We start from the raw sequence: 17,488 nt of genomic DNA, 5'->3' as shown, positions 1-17,488 counted from the left end.
AAGGAATGTGGCTTCCTATTCCATAACCTTCTTAAGAAGTGTGTTTTTTCAAGAGAGGGATTAAAATCTGACTTAATTTATTACAGACACAGCACCTACCCTAATTCCCGGCTCAATAAATATGCTAAAAAAAAAAAAAATTGTCGCATGAAATGTATAACCCACAGAAAGACCAAAAGCTCCATGAACTGAGGTTCCATGTTTGTCGTTATCTCTAAATCCCCCGTGTCTACCACAATATCTGACACATGGCAGAAACTCAGTAATTATTAGATGAATAAATCTTTGCCCTCTCTAGTTCTTCAATACAGCTCAAGAATAAGAGGTGGACTGGGGAGGCGTCAAAGATGGTTTCTGGTAAAGGCTGCTTGGGGTGCAAAACTGGAAATCAGCTTGAAGAATTCAGCCATTCCCTAACATGTATCTTGGTGAGCAGAAAGAGCACAGGCTCCGAGTTTAAATTCAGCTTCCAAACTCCGCAATCTTGACAAATACATCTCTTAACCTCTCCAAGGCTTAGTTTCCTCACCTTAAAATGAGTTTAATGCCTTCCTCGTAGGTTTGCTCACTACAACAGAAGCTTAGTGAGGGCCCTTTGTTTTGGATGTACTGTACTCACATTCTGTGGAACTGTCCCTGGCACAGCATAAATTCTCCAATGTTTAAATGAGTTTGGGAGAAACCGAGATACTACAGGTAAAATACGTAACAGAGTGCCTAGAACGTTGAGCCTCTATCATCATCTTGATTACTACTATCAGTTATTATTAGTTTTACTGGTGGTTGTAGAGCAGCCAGCTGCCTTTGTAGAATATCCTGGGTTCAAATCCCGACTTCTCCATTTACTGGCTATGTGACTTTGGACAAATTACCTAACCCATCCGAGTCAGGTTCCCTTCGGTTCCACAAAAGTCTGTGTGTGAGAATTAGAGGCTATAAATGGAAACTACCTAACACGGAGTCTGGAGTCCCGTTGGCACGCGATAAATGGACAGCGATTATTATTAAGGCAAAAATCCCCGTGTTTCCTTTTATCCAGATAAACTGTCTGCAACTTCCCTCATTACTGTACCCGTATACATAATCTGACCGCAAAGAAGGGAGGAAGAAAAAGAATTTCATAGAAACCGAAACCGCTAAATGAGAAAAGAGGGAATTGAACCGGTGCTTGACGGTTCCCACCAAGAGGTGCCAGTTTCCGCGACGGTCAACCAGCCCAAGCAGCCAAGGCTGGGGCAGGACAACCAGCATCGTTAAGGAACAAAAACGAGGCAGAGCCGACCTTAGACCCTCCCTGTAACGGTCTCTCCGCCGCTGCCCTCAGGCGGCCGCAGACTCCCGTTTCCGGCCCTCGCAGGACCACAGTTCCCAGCATGCCCTTGGAGGGACGTCTTTCCCGCTGGATGACTACTAATCCCGGCATGCCATTCGACACTCCAGTAAATTAGGTGGAAGAATGGGATGGCCCCCATTGCAGGCGGGGAATTGTAGTCTATAGAGCCGCTGGCTCATAGATAGGCGGCGAAGAGCCCAGTCGCTCTCGTCCGCCGAGAATGATTCATAGAGGAGGGTCGGGAGACAACATTTCTGTCTGTGAAATCCCAATTAAGAGGCTGGATTCTTCTCCGAGGCGGGGAAAGGCAGGAGAGCAAACAGCGCCTCGGGCCTAACCCCGCCTCAGGCCGTTCGCCAGGCCTCCCTCGAGTCCTGGGCCTTGTCGGGGGCGGCCGCGAGGCGCCGGTTGCTGGGGGAGCGGTGACGTCGCGGGGTGAAAGTTGAGGGGCGGTGACGTCGGGCCTGCCCGGGCGGAGGCTGGCGGGTTGGAGGCAAGAGGGAGGGAGGGAAGGAGGGAAGGAAGGAAGCTGGGAAGGAGCGAGCGAGCGGGGGCGCGAGACGTTTACCTGGAGGCAGCGGCTTGGGCGCGCAGAGGGGCCGCTGCTCCCCCGCACCTGCGGCCATGGATGAGGAGCGCGCCCTCTACATCGTCCGGGCCGGCGAGGCGGGGGCTATCGAGCGGGTCCTGAGGGATTACAGCGACAAGGTAAAGAGCCCTGGCCCCGGGCGTGCGGTATCACACCCCCGGGCCGCCCTCCGGGCTTGCACATCGCATCCCTCCCCACCCCCATCATTCCGGGGATGCGCATTGCTCTCCCCCGAAAACGTTTCCGGCTTGGGCATGCGTGTTCGTGCCCCCAGCCTTTCGGATCCTTGCATCTTGCGTCCCCCTGCCCCCACTCCAGTGCCCACTCCCCTGATTCTGGCCCAGCAGCCTGTCCTACAGTCCTCCCTCCAAGCGTGCAAGTCACACCCCCGGAATCCTTAGATGTGCGTCTGTGCCCTGTGCCCCACACTTGGATGCACAAATGCATGCGAGGCTTTCTCACCTGTATAGTATGAATAGACGTGCTTCTCTGCATAAACACGGCTCTTGACAAGCAAAAAACTTATCATCAACGATGGCAGTTCTTTATATACCTATAGCGCTGTACAGTTTTTCTAGCGTGGTGTCTCATTTGATCCTCAGAGTGATTATAGGGTAGATGGTATCATCCTTCCCATTTTATAGATGAGGAAACCGAGGCGCAAAGAACTGAAATCACGCCCAAGGTCATGGACGTAACTATGTTTTAAGTGGGTGGAGAATCTGTTAATAATACTTGTTACTTGTATCGCATTAATAGCTTTCCTTTTCATTATCTCATTTAATCTTGACAGCAATCCTTATGAGGTATTATCTACATTTTGCAACTGAGACTCTAGATCTGTTAAGCAACTTGCCCAAGGTCATACGTGTGAGCCAGGATTCCATCCCTGTGTCTTGAAACCCTAACTATTCTTTTGTTCTTTCCATTTTACAACTCTGTGGTAAAAAGGTGTCTTGTTATAGAACCCAATCGCTTCTCTGAGCTTCTCTGAATCTCTCTCCAAGAACCGCTAGCTCTCCATTATTTTTTTCTCCAGGAATTTTACATGCTCACTTGAAAAGGTAGCGTGCGGCATCTTTATTCTTCAGTTCAAAGAATACTTTAAGGATAACTGAATACTCTCTTCTGTGAAAGCACACCCAACTCCAAGTCACGCTCTAGATGTAACATCTTTCTTCCTTTCATTTGCCTCCATCATAATCTCTCCTCCTACTGATGACTATATGCCTACCACTGCACTTTCATACACTTTGTATTAGTGAGCTCCCAGAGTAGGCCATTTCTGCTTTTGGTGGAGAAGATGCAGGAATAAAAAAACCAGACAATATTCATGAAGAGCTTTCATTCCAATTTAATCTTCCCAACAGCTGTGTGAGGAGAGTGGCAGTATTCCCCGTTTCACAAATGATGAAATTGGGAATCGTAATAGAGTCCCAAGTCCACACAGCCATCTACAGATGGGGCCGAGTTTTGAATCTAGGTTGACTCCAAATCCAGTGCTTTTTCTACAGTATATGCTGCTTTCTTTGCAGGGATACATGGGTTCTATCCTATTCATATCTTAGCTTCTATTTGTACCTGTTCATATCTGTATATTGTGGAGGCTATAATCATTTAACATGATTTATTATTGCTTTTCACAAAAGATGTGAGGCAGCTATAAATCATGTTTTTCAAGAAAAAAAATACAACAGAAAACTTGGCTATTGTGTTGAATCAACTAATGTTTATTAGTACTTAACTATATGTCAGATACCCAGCAATAAATAGGAACTTTCTTTTATAGGAGAAGGAGGAGGAAAAACTTCTGACTGGACCGTATCGGGAAACCCTGGTGGCACAGTAGTTAAGTGCTACAGCTGCTAACCAAAAGGTCGGCAGTTTGAATCTACCAGGCGCTCCTAAGAAACTGTGGGGCAGTTCTGTTCTGTCCTGTATGGTCGCTATGAGTCAGAATTGACTCGGTGGCTATGGGTTTTGGGGTTTTTTTTGGACCTTATTACCTCCTTCAATACTTTTTCTTCCCTTTGTGGCTAAACTCATTTGAACTCCAGATTTACTCCCTCCGATTTTTCTCTTCCTATCCTTGATCTCCCTGTAAGTTGGTTTCCACTTACCACTCCTGCCCAAGTGCTGTCAGAGCCTAAGTCCGTGGCCATGTCCAACTCCTCCTTTTCACAGTGGGAATGTTTTTAAGTTGTTTTGCCTTTTGCTTATGGTTTATGGGCCTGAAGTACTTGAGAGGATTTCCCAAACGCTTGCACTTTTGTGAGCCGAGCATGAGAATGCTCGAGTCGATAGTGAATTGGGTTAGTTATCTCCTTTAGAAAGAAGAGAGCTCACTATGTTTAATTCTGATTATAGTAGTGACAGAGTACAAAGAAAATAGCTTTGCTTATGTTACAGTGGGGCTTTGCCCTTCAAGGAGAGAGACTTTGGGGCAGACGAATAGGGGAACTATGAGGTGGTGGTCAGGCAATAGAATGAGGAGGCGAAATTAAATTGCCCTGCTCCACTGCATATGGAGTCTGAAACCCTGAAAAAGAAGCCTGTGCTTCAGTTTCCTCATCTGGAAGAGTGGGTTTGAGAAATGCTGTTTGGAATAAGAGGTGACTACGGAGCATTAAGAGTTAACACACCTGGCTGCTAACCAAAAGCTTGGAAGTTCAAGTCCACCCAGAGGCGCACTGGAAGAAAGACCTGGTGATCTACTACTGAGAAAACCAGCCATTGAAAACCCTGTGAAGAACAATTCTGCTTTGACACACATGGGGCCGCCCTGAGTTGGGGTCGATTCAACAGCAGCTGGTGACCGGGGCACTGAAAGTCTACGAAGGGAAATGAGGGATGTAGAGAGAAAGAGGGATTGAGTGTTGTTGGTTGGGGGCATTCGTTGTGCTCTTACTCTCTGATAAAGCCAGTCCTTGAAAGGAGACAGTCAGGTACAGTAGGAAGAAGGTGGGGTCAGATAAACCTTGGTTTAAATTCCAGCTCTGCTGTTTGTTAGCTTCATGACTGTGGATAGGTTATTTTAAGCCTCTGAGTCTCCGTTTCTTTATAAAATAGGCATAATATCACCGTTCTCTTGTTATTGTGAGATAAACTTAAAAACTGAGCACAGTGGATTTAGGAGGCACTCGCTGAGTATGTTACAATTATAATGATCAAGAAACTCCAGAGATAGTGTGGCGTAGGCTCTGGAGGAGCTTGTCTGGACTCAGTCCTCCACTTACAACCTGTGTGATCTTGGGCAGGTTAACTTTGTTGTGCCTTAAGTTTTCTCACCTGCCAAACGGGAATAACAATAGTACCTACATCAAAAGATTGTTGTCAGGCCTCCATCAAGTTATATTTGTAAAGTACCAAGAGCAGTGCCTGGTACTGAGGAAGCACCATATAACCATTAGTGTTTTTTAAGGCAGGAATTAAACTTGACACTGAATTGACATAGCCCAAATATGAAAATTCAGGAATATATTCTGTTCTTTTCCTTGACTCTTGCACTTCCTGGTGGGTAGCCAGATATCTTGTAGCATGTGTATTTGGAGCACCATTTACCTGTCTGGCCCTAGGTAACAACTCATTTTTGTAGTTCTTCGGAGACTCATTTCCAAGCCTTCTTGCTTCATCCACTGACTGTTGTTATCTTGGGAAGAGGGAAGAACTATCCTGGAAAGAAAGAAACATGTCTGTTTCCCAAGGGTGTAATGCAAGTTGCCTCAGCATAGAGAAGTATTAAAAAAAAAAATGGGGGAGCGGTTGTTCGTTTTCACTCCTCAGTTTACCTGTTAACATTTATTGAATCCCTGCTAGGTGCCATGTTTCTAAACATCTTCACATATATCATCACATATAATCCTTTTATATTATAGCTTATGAGAGACGAAAGTATTCTCATTTTTTTTTTTTTTTAATAGGAAATTGAGTGTCAGAAGAAGAAAGTGACTATCTGTGTGCTCAAGGGCACATAGCTAAAAAGTGGCAGACCTATCTTCAGATTCCATATCCAGGGCTCTTTTTGCAGGGACATGGAGCCTTTCCCTTGTCTATTCTGTGTCTTTGAACACAAAAGAGGAAGTTTTTTTTGGAGGAGTGCACTATATCCTTTGGCAACTGTTGGGCTCTAATCACCTCCACTCCAGTTATAGATCGGGCTATTAATTATGGACTGTCCAAGCTCCTCCTCCTCCACAGTCTGTTCTGATAACAGACTTAGGGAGATTGGTTGTCGTCATTATCAGGATTATCAACAACAAATAGTAGTCAAGGGCCCCAAGGTGCACACAGCATATTTAGACTAGAAGGACGCTCAAAAATAAGTGGGTCCAACGGCCTCCTTTAATAGATGGAGAAACAGATCTGGAGTCATCCACTCTGATGATAATCAGAGAGATGGATTGGTGGCCGTAACAAACTCGAGCAGGATTCCATTTTGAAAGTATGGCGAGTTTATGGCCAACTGAAAGGTAGAAAGCATGTAAGACAGGCAAATATGTAGGTATCCAGGGGTAGTCTTCCTAGAAGAGGAAAACTGCTCATACCATTGAGGTCTTTGTGTGCCTGATTGATAGAGGCCTAATACTGGGACAGTTCTAGAAATAAAGCCACCATATTTGAATAAAAAAAAAAATAGGGTTATATAAATATCTTGGACTAAATAAGAGGACTTTTCCACTTTGATGGAGGTTGAATTCTGACCCTGAGTTCACACTGCAGGTTTTGCATAGGAGCATGTTAGGGGGCTGCTCCTTTGTTGTACCTTGTTCTTACTTCCAGATTGATTTATATAATCTTGGTTATTGGTGTTTAGTTCTAGAAGTAACCTCAGTTTGTAAAACACAGCACACACACGCACACACATACACACATCACCCCAATTAGATTCATTCCCGTGTACCAGTACTATCTGAATGTATTTTTGGATTGGAAATCTATGAAATAACTGCTAGTTCTTTAATAGGTTGATGTTTGGCCAGATGCTACATAATAAAAAGGCCATGAATAATAACAGTGACCATTTATTGAACACCGACTATGTGCAAGGTGCTGTAAAGATAAGGAGACGCTGAGGGATTCAAACTCAAGGCTGTCTGACTTCCAGAATGTGAGCTTTTTAGAGCCTTTTGGTAGCGTATAAACCCTACAGTGGGCAGTCTTCCTAATGAGTCCCTGTGTGTCACTGAGCTGTTGTTCCTAGCTTACATGGTCCCTAAATTGAGCAATGGTTTTACACTTCAGTTTGTATTTCACTTGTTGTTCCTGTTCATCTGGAAATGAAACACAGAGGCGCGAGGTGGTTGACTGTTAGTTAACAGTTCTAGAAAGGCGCTTACAGCCAGAAATGCTAGCTGCTGTCCAAACATCCGTTCCCACTTCCAGGCTTGGAAAGAGGAGAGTAACATTTGGGGGTACAAAATAGATGAGATATAATCAAAGATCAAAGTTGGATAAAAGAAGCCAGCCTTATAGGAGCCAGCATCTTTTGGATCCAACAGCCTTAGAGGGCTGAGTTTCTGAATAGATTGGCACATTCAAAATTCAGTTTGTATTGCCTCACATACCAATATATTTTCTAATTAAATTAAGCCCATATGCCAGTTAAGAGACAGGGTTTTTGAAAGTCTTTTTTTTTTTTTTTTTAGTGTTCTGGTTTTATGACAGGATCAGCCTTGCATTTAAAAAGTAACAGAAAAATCAGTCCTTGGTATTCTTCTAAATTATCACCTTAAAAGATCATTCTACATAGGAACTGTTTAGAAGATATTTAATTTAATGAGTGTTTTTCCAGAAAACTTTTTCCCCCCTATCCTTTTGTTTTCCTATCCACTCACTGTAAGTGCCAAAAAGCATAGGGAAAACCAATATACTGGCAGCTAGATACCTTATTCCAGATGATTTATAGGATTAATATTTCACATATAATGGCAAAAATTAAACATCCCTGGTTTCTCTGTGCAAATATTTATTTGATGGTGGAAGACCGGGCAGCATTTTGTTCTGTTGTACATAGGGTCGCTGTGAATCAGAACCGACGCGACAGCACCTAACAACAACAGCATTAGATCTTTATTAAATTTTAGTTTACAATCTTAGTCTGATGTCTGGTGCTTTTTTATCTTTTAATACTTCCTCAGTTATAGCCCTCAGATTTATGACTTGTTCATCTGTTCTTCAGTCATTCATTTATTCTTTATCCTTTATTTTAAAATTAAGGTTCTTTATTATTTAAAAAAATCAATAAGTTTTAAAAAGAAATCACCAGAAATTTCACCACTGCTTATACAGTTGCTTTTACTTTTGCATTTTAACACTCAAATCTTTGTTCTTATGCATTCATGTATTTACGTAGTTACTATCCTCATAGACATATAATTTGAAGTTTTCCTATTTTCCCACTTAATGCCATCACAAGTAATTTTCCATGTTGCTACAGAGCTTCATAACCATCATTTTTAAAAATTGCTGTATAATATTCTGTGAGGCGGATGCACACCTGTTGATTTCATCCGTCTCTCGTTGTTGGATACTCAAGTTGTCTCTCTCTTTTTTTTCCACATTAGATAACACTGCAGAGAATATGCTTACATATATAATTTTTCTTTCCGTCTGGATGATTTCATTAGTATAACTTCCTAGGAGTAGGCGTTCTGGGTCAAAGGATATGAATATTTTTATGGCTTCTAATATGTGTTGCCGAGTCACTTTCCTTTTTAAGGCTTGTGTTAATTGTGTTAATTTATGCTGCCACCAGCAGTATCACACCTGGATTATTCATGCCCATTCCTCACAGGGCTTTATGTCCTCCATCTTGCTGTCGTTTTTGATCTGCCCTGTGAGCTACTGCTCAAAATTTTCTTCTAAAATTCTCTACTGTCCACGCCTCCCTCAGAGCCTTCCTCTCTTGCCAGCCACCCATCTGCCAGGTCAGGTATAAAATTTTAAATCTAAGCCCTTACTACCTGACTCCGTCCATTTTAACTGTTTTGCATACCTTGTTCCTGGCAACCAACCTCCTTTAGGTTTTCCTCAAATGGCCCTTCTCTCTTACCGCTAACTCTTCCCTCTTACCGTTTTTCACATTTAGAGCTGCTGCTCTGCCAATCCTTCTCTATCTCATTTAATTTCAAAAATTACTTCTTCTACAAAGCTGTCCATGCAGAGCTACCTGTGATGATATCTTTAGTACTTAGTGTACTCAACTCCTGGTAGGTCGCCAGGAGTTCAGTGAATTTTTTTTTTTTTTTTAAAGGAAAGCTTAGGATTCACAAGAGCACTTGGTTCTGAATTAAACTTGAGAATGAGGAATTATATGCTTGTTTTTTTGGTACCATCACTCCTTCTGTAACTGTGGGCAAGCCTACTTATTCTGTCTTCCATTCCCTTGTACATTGACTATGGAGTGGAAAATACAGTGTTGCCAGTTGTTTCAGGAGGGTCAAGATAAGTTCCCTTGCTTTTCAGTTATTTTTTTTTCATTGTCATGGCATCATCATCATCATTACAACCCTAATATTTACTGGGTGTTTAGTATGTGCCAGGCAGTGAGATGGTGCTGCCATAGCTCTTTTAACCCTCACAGCAATCCTGTGAACTAGGTACCCTTATTTCCCCATTTTCGGACGAGAAAACCAACTGGAGTTTAAGTTGCTCAAGATCACAGAGCTAATGAACAGTGGAGCCATGATTTAAACCGATGGCACTGGGTTGGGTGGGTATTACAGAATTATTATTCTAAAATACCAGCATATTCAAATTTCTCCGATGATTTCTTATTGCAGATAAAAAAGAAGGTACAAACTCCTCACCAACATTGAAAGGCCCTTAGAAATCTGCCCAGTCTCCTTTTCCATTCTCATCTTTCTCCACTCCCCTATCCCCTAACAAGTGTCCTGTTCTCCAGCTTCATAGAGCTGCTGATTTCACAAATAAATCACACAGTTTCACAAATTTGAGCCTTTGTTTCTGCTTTCCATCTGTCTCCTGGAAAACTCCTATTCATCCCCCAAGGCCCAGCTCAAATGCTATGTATTCTATGTAAAGCATTCTAGTTTCTCTGTGCAGAGTTAGTGACTTGGTTCTCTTCGTTCCTCTGTGTATATTTCTGCTGTAGACTTTTCACACTGCTTTATAATTATTTGCTCACATGCCTATCCTATCTTAATAAGAATATCGAGATACAAGATGGGAAGAGAACATTTTTACAGGGACATTATTTCATGTATTTTTTTAAGCAGAGCCAAAATTAAAAATATGTTTAAAATGACATTGTTTCTCTTTTCTTTCCCCCTCAGCATAGGGCTACTTTCAAATTTGAATCAACAGATGAAGATAAAAGAAAGGTAAGCCTTGGTATAGCTTGTTATTCTGTGTGTGCGTGTGTGTGTGTGTGTGTGTGTGTGTATTTCACTCATGGACTTTCTGAGCAGTGGACTTGTTTTTATCTGATGGGGTTTGATTAGTTTTTAGTTTCCCTTCAGTTTGTTTTTTTTGGAACTCTGAGAAGAGAGATGCCAGTCTTTTTACGGTGACACAGCTTTCTCCTACTCCTTCCCTGCAGGACCATTAAACAACAACAACAACAACAACCAAACCTATTGCCATCGAGTTGATTCCGACTCATAGTGACCCTATAGGATGGTGTAGAACTGCCCCATAGAATTTCCAAGGAGTAGGTGGTGGATTCAAACTGCTGACCTTTTAGTTAGCAGCCGAGCTCTTAACCACTACACTGCTTGGGCTTCCTGAAGCCTTTAGGAGATAAGAAATTACTTCAGGTTCTGTTCTGTTTCTCCACCCCTTACACTTCAACCTCACTTACTATTGCACCTCAATACCAAGAAAGTGAGTAGGCACCAAAACTCGTTGCCATCAAAAAAATAAGACAGGGTAGAACTGCGCCATACAGTTTCCAAGGAGCAGCTGGTAGAATCAAACTGCTGACCTTTTGGTTAGCAGCCACAGCTCTTAACCAGTGGGCCACCCAGGCTCCATAGGACCATTGCTGTTAGGTGCCATCGAGTCGGCTATGACTCATAGAGCCCCTCTGTGCAACAGAACAAAACACTGCCTGGTTCTGCACCATCCTCACAATCACTGTTACGCTTAAGCCCATTGTTGCAGCCACTGTGTCAGTCCGTCTCATTGAGGGTCTTCCTCTTTTTCGCTGACCCTCTACTTTACCAAGCATGATGTCCTTCTCCAGGACTGACCCCTCCGGACAACATGTCCAAAGTATGTGAAATGTAGTCTTGCCATCCTTGCTTCTAAGGAGCATTCTGGTTGTACCTCCTCCAAGACAGCAGGGCCATTAGGCTTGTATAAATCAGGGGTGTAGGAAGCATTCGGGGGGGCTCCCTTCCCCAGATCTTCTCACCTCCAGAGATTGACATTTGGTGACAGGACTATAGGCTGACCAATCTTGTACAGTTTGGCCAGAGTGGGTTAAGGTTGGGGAATGCAGTTGTTCATGCTGCTGCCCCGAACCACACATCCTTTCCCATGTTGACAGTTATTTATGTTGTCCGCAGCTGTCTAGGATCACTAACTTGCGGGGGGGAGGTGGGACAGGGATAGGTAGAAACTCAATAGAGGAGTTATTATAAGAGAAGGTGTATGAGAGACATGGCCATGTAATATTGTGCGTGCCTGTTGGGGTTGCCTTTTGTTATATACTTAGTTGATTAGAGCATGATGCTAATAAGGAGAAGCTTACCAGTTTGCTTTGCTTGCCTCCATAAGCCTATCCCTAGCCTCACAAATGTCAGAGAGTAAGACTGAACAGTATAAACCTATCACTGATGCTGGAAAAATAGCTTAACTCCAGTGCTTTATCATAGTGGGTTGATAGCACCTTGGAATCATTTCCCCATTCACCTTCACCCCACATCCAGTGTCTAAGTCTTGTTCATTTTACCTCTTGAGATTTCTTCAGTCCATTCTCTCTTTAACCTCTGCCCCAGTTCAAGCATTCATCTGGGTTACTGCATTGGTTTCCTAACTGTTTTTTTCTTTCTCCAGTTATGTGTCCTTTAGTACATTGTCCATAAATCTAAAACAGCAACCTGATCATATCACTCCGAGCCTTAAAAACCCTTCTGTGACTTTCTTCGCCTAGTGAACAAAGCTCCAGCTTCTTAAGATGACATTCTAGGTGCTTAGTGATCCGATCTCTGCCTACCTTTGCAGCCTATCCGCTGCTTCTCTCTCCTTTGTATTCTCTAGAAATATGTAATGTTTCCAGTCAGACGCACATACACGTCTCTTCTGTTTCTTCCCACCTTTGCTTACATTGTTTTCTACCTAGACTGCCTCTCCCTCTTACCTCTTTTTCTCTTCATCTGGTTAATTCATACTCAGCTCTGGAACATCTCCTTGAGGAAGCCTCCTCTGACACTCTGTTAGGGTGAAGTACTTCTCTTCAGTATTCCCATGAAATTCTGTGTGAAACTCCAACACTATACTTACACATTATCTCTTAATTCTGTATGTCTCTCTTGGTTAGACCTTGAGCACTCCCTGATGACAGGCGCTGTTACTTAGGTTTATATCCCCGACATCTAGAGACACTCAGAAAAATTTTTGTTGAAAGAGTGACCATGGAGTACACAGTAGACACTCAGAAAAATTTTTGTTGAAAGAGTGACCATGGAGTGTAAACTCTGGAAGTTAAAGGTTTAACTGACTTTTTCTTGAATTTGAACAGTGCAAGCAAGAGTAGAATATTTTTTAGAACAGGGATTTTCAACCAGGGATATACTCTATGGGGAGCTTTTTCAAGATATACCTGCTCCAGCCCAACCCCATATCTATTGAGTGGGAATGTAAGGGGTGGGGTCCAATCCAATAATGTGTATTTTTATGAACTGTCTTCAGGAAATGAGTACTCATATGTTAGGTGGGAGCACAAAATGGCATACTCCCTATGGAGGAGAAACTGGCAGTATCTACCGAAATTACAGATTTATTTTAACCCAGCAGTCTCACTTCTAGAAGTCTATCCTGTGCTTAGATTGAACCCAAGTAAACAGAGTTATTTATTGAAGGATTGTACATAAATATGCAGGATTAGAAACAACCAAGTGTCTAGGAATTAGGGACTATTTAAGAAACTATGACACATAATGAAAATACTAGGATGTAGTAGAAGAGAGAGAGGGAGGGGAGGAGGAGGAGAAAGTGAGAAAGATGCTCTTAGGTTCTATGGGGAGAGAGAGCTAAGTGAAAAAAAAGCAAGGTGTTAAAAAGAGCATTTTGTTCCACATGCTCACGAGAGGTATTAGGCTAGGAAGGCAGCTGTTGTTTGTTAGGAGAATCCATACCACATCCGCAGATTTATGATTCCTTTGGAATCTGGACTTAGAATATTTGGTCAGAATAAGTACATTAAGAAGAGATTCCCCTCACCCCACATAAAGTTCAATTGAAGGAGGTAAATTTCCCACAAAGTTACTTATAAAGCATGTCTATATTATTTCCGGGATAGCAGTAGCAAAACTTGACATTTTGAAAATACAGTCTTTTACCACATTTTAGATCTTTGGAGAGAGTAACTGTTGTACCAATGCTTAATCGCTGTTACAGTGTATAGATTTCTGCTTCCTGGGAAATCTGATATAGACAAATGTCATTAGGGATCTAGCTAGGTAATCTTCATTAATGGAAAAACATTGACAAACAAAGCCATTTCAGTCTCCAGGGGTTAAAACCATTAGTGACTTTTTCATGCCTAAGTGAAAGGCCTCTTCTAGACTTTGAAATCAAAACTATTGGACAGCTCTAAAGGAGCTACATTTAACAGTTTTTAAGTTCTTGAAGTGGAGATACATAGGATGGTAGGCATCTCTCCACGTTAAACACAATCTGAAAAGAAGAACTCAAATTACCACCCAGTTTGTTTTGGTGTTCTAGTTCTCTTTTTCTCTTTGTCTCTGGAGCCTTCTTCCAGCAGCTTCTTGGTAACAGCAGCACCCCTTTTGATAAACTCCGGGTGCTGTGTCTTTAAAGAACACAACAGAACATTGTCTTTCTTATGTAAATATCTTTGTTGACAACTTAGGTGATGGAAGGGTACCCTTCAAAAAATGAAACTCGATTTTATGGAGCTTTTTAGGAGGTAGTTATAAATTAATGATCCTTACACCTAATTCCTAACACTCGACGGCACTGGGTAGTGTTTTGCACAAAGATTGCTTTTCACCAGTAATACAGTAAGTAGGATGAGAGTATCCCCATTCCTATTTTTTAGGTAAGAATACCAAGACTCAGATTAGTGATAACTTGCTAACACAACTAGGAAGTAGTAGAGGCTGAACTAGAAAGCAGATTTCATGAGTGTCATGTGCTGCTCTTTACTGCTCATTGTGCCGCAGCTCCCTCTTGTTACCTTTGAAGTATATTTCAGAAGCTTCAAATTATCCATTACTTTCTTTAATCTCTTATTTCATACCTTGAAACACCATTTACGCAACTAGACCTAAATTGGAAGAGGGTAAAGAAAATTACTAACTGGGAGTGGTTACATTCTTCTGGAGAAGTAGTCAGATACAACTCGTGATGTTTGTGCATATAATGCAAATAGTTCCAGGTGGATGTGGATCACTGTATATTTGGGTATAAGCACCTGTGCTTATTGAAGCATTTGCCTTACATCCTCTACCTAAATTGGTAGGCTGTGATTATCTACCAGCACATAAACAAATACATCATGCAAATGTGCCGGACGGGGGGGATATAATGAATAATCTGAAAATTTATCTTGAGGAAATGAAAGCTTTTATATTTCTGTTTAAGACAAAACTGACCTCAAAACCAGTAAAGACTACTAATCACAATAATTATTGAAAAGGACATGTCATAAAATGAGTAAAAGAATGGCAGTTCTTTCACCTATAAGAATACAACCTTCAGTTGTTATTTGAGGTAAATCTTTATGTACGTAGTAATTTTCCTCAAAAGAGTAAAGTTAAAAATAGCCAAAATTTAAGCATTTACTTCATTGTCGTAAGTTGTGCAAGCGCATGCAATTAAGCCCATGTTTCTGTGAGGCATGAGGTAATTGCTGAACTGAGACTATGAGCTCTGTGAGGACAAGAACTCTGGCTTACTTATCTTTGTATTTTCAGCCCTCAGCTCTGCGTATTCAGCAAAATAGGCACCTACAAAAAATGTCTGTTATGAACAAAGGGAATCTGGAGGTTGAGTAGAGACCAGAATTCCTCGGACTTTGTGTTTGATACTCTCTTTGGTATACAGCAGAATCTTGAGCACACCTCATAAGATTGTATTGTGAAAAATCATGATACAAAAGTATGATCACAACCATGTGAAACTAATAAAAACTATACAAAGAAAAATGACTAGAAGAAAGTTTACCAAATAGTGGCTCTCTGAATGCTATTACAGTGGGTATTGTTTTTTTATTTCTCTGTATTTTTAACTTCCCAAAATAGTTCTTCTTTTTACTGTTTCCACCTCTAGATTTGGACATACTTGACATATTAGAGATCTCTGTAGTCCACAAATATTTTTTAGTAACTCCTGTGCGCCAGGTACTATGTTAGGCTTTGGCTTCTACATTGTCTGTTTGCCTGTGGTGTTTTGCTTGGCACTTCCTTACCTACAAATGCATGCTGAGGATTGCCATTATGGACTACAGAAAATGAATGGGTAAATTTCCATGTTAGATTCCCCCAAGGGAAATGTGCCAAGATAGGACCATCAGTCCTAGACTGTGAATCCATTCTTGGGTATAGTTGGAGGCATGAATGGTTGCTCTGAAAGCTCTTTACACTTATTTTAGTGATTTGAAATTGTCAAACTACAATTTTCACTAAAACAAAGTGATAATTTGACTCAAAAATTTCTTTGATGTATTTACCTTAGGAAACGTTCTGATACACGAACAAGTACAGTTCTCGTTTAGAAAACAGTAGCCTTAAAGATAATATTTGCAGTGTCTTGATCTCTTTAAAGCACACACACAATACAAGAGCACATCATAAATTTTTTAGTTTTTAAAGTTTCTGTCCAGCTGGGATCTGGCTCAAAACTTGACTAGAAGGGCTAAGTTATATGATAGGGGCAGGTCGAACACCTCACAGTAGTTCAGAATAAAAAAATTTAAATTTTATCTCAGATTCCATTTTTCATTTTTGATGTTTTTGCCAGGGTTTCAAAGGACTAAATCTAGGGAGAAAGTGTAGGACAGCCCTTCCTGATTTAGTAAACCCTGGATGTGGTAGCCCATACGTGATCTTTGAATAACTTTTTAGGATTCCTGCCTTGGAGTGATAAAAGTACTTTAGAGGTAACAGCTCATCAAGAAGTTCCACTTCCAACATGACAGCATGAGGGGTTCTGTGGACCCATTTCCCAGTGAAACTGGTGGAAATTATTTTAAAAACAGAATATTTAAAGTCTCTGGAAATAGTCCTGAGGGCATACAGCAGTTGAAGAAAATCTACTAAAACTCAGGGGAGGAGCAGGCCTTAGAACAGAGAGCTCTCCCCAAAGGAACTGATTTCATAAGTTCAAGCTTAAGGGTGCTCATTTTAAAAACAAAACATTTAAAGTCTCTGGAAATACTCCTAAGGGCATACAGCGAATGAAGAAAATCCACTAAAACTCAGGAGAGAAGCAGGCCTTAGAACAGAGAGCTCTCCCCAAAGGAACTGATTTCATAAGTTCAAGTTTAAGGGTGCACTCAAAACCAGTGGAGGCTGTGGTAAAAGGCAATCGGGAGGAGGTTGATAGATATATTGGATATATGGGCTAACCAGGAGCCCTGCTGGTGCAGTGGTTAAGTGCTAACCAAAAGGTTGGCAGTTCAAACCACCAGCCGCTCCACAGGATAAAAATGTGGCAGCCTGCTTCCATTAAGATTTACAGACTCGGAAGCCCTATGGGGCAGTTCTACTCTGTCCTGTAGGGTCACTCTGAGTTGCAGTGGACTTAAAAGCAGTGAGTTTGGTTTTCATTGTAAAAACCCACAGCCATCAAGTCAATTCCAACTCATGGAAACCCTATAGGACAGAGTGGAACTGTCCCACAGGGTTTCCAAAGAGCTCCTGGTGGATTCAAACTGCCAACCTTCTGGTTAGCCCCTGAACTCTTAACCACTATGCCACCAGGGTTTTCATTATAGGCTGACCTAAAACCAAACCATAATTTGTTCAGATCCACACAGTCGAATGCCTTTGCATAGTCAATGAAACACAGGTAAACATCCTTCTGGTATTCTCTGCTTTCAGCCAGGATCCATTTGACATCAGCAGCGATATCCCTGGGTCCATGTCCTCTTCTGAAACTGGTCTGAATTTCTAGCAGTTCCCTGTCAATATACTGCTGCAGCCATTTTTGAATGATCTTCAGCAAAATTTTGCTTGTGTGTAATATTAATGATACTGTTCTGTAATTTCCACATTTGGTTGGATCACCTTTCTTGGGAATAGGCCTAAATATGGATCTCTTCCAGTCAGTTGGCCAGGAAGCTGTCTTCCATATTTCTTGGTGTAGATGAGTGAGCACCTCCAGCGCTGCATCTGTTTGTTGAAACATCACAATTT

At 41.8% G+C, this 17,488-nt stretch overlaps 1 protein-coding gene across 7 annotated transcripts in view; it reads left to right on the top strand.

Moving 5' to 3' along the window:
- Positions 1-1,860: 1,860 nt before the first annotated feature.
- The window catches only part of RIC8B (RIC8 guanine nucleotide exchange factor B), a 137,016-nt gene continuing 121,388 nt past the window's right edge, over positions 1,861-17,488 (top strand). For 6 of the 7 annotated variants that reach the window (XR_002783682.2, XR_010321704.1, XR_002783674.2 and 3 more), the window contains exons 1-2: positions 1,862-2,041; positions 10,217-10,264. Coding sequence is in view for 3 of the 7 variants with exons in the window: in XM_023539165.2 (XP_023394933.1) it covers positions 1,958-2,041; positions 10,217-10,264 (132 nt within the window). In the remaining 4 variants the exon portion in view is untranslated. Of the gene's footprint in view, positions 2,042-10,216; positions 10,265-17,488 lie in introns of all 7 variants that reach the window. The other variant, XM_023539157.2, reaches the window with a different exon arrangement.

The sequence above is a fragment of the Loxodonta africana genome, chromosome 4 (assembly GCF_030014295.1).
Source record: "Loxodonta africana isolate mLoxAfr1 chromosome 4, mLoxAfr1.hap2, whole genome shotgun sequence".
NCBI lineage: Eukaryota > Metazoa > Chordata > Mammalia > Proboscidea > Elephantidae > Loxodonta > Loxodonta africana.
This window is presented reverse-complemented; position numbering and strand designations above follow the sequence as displayed.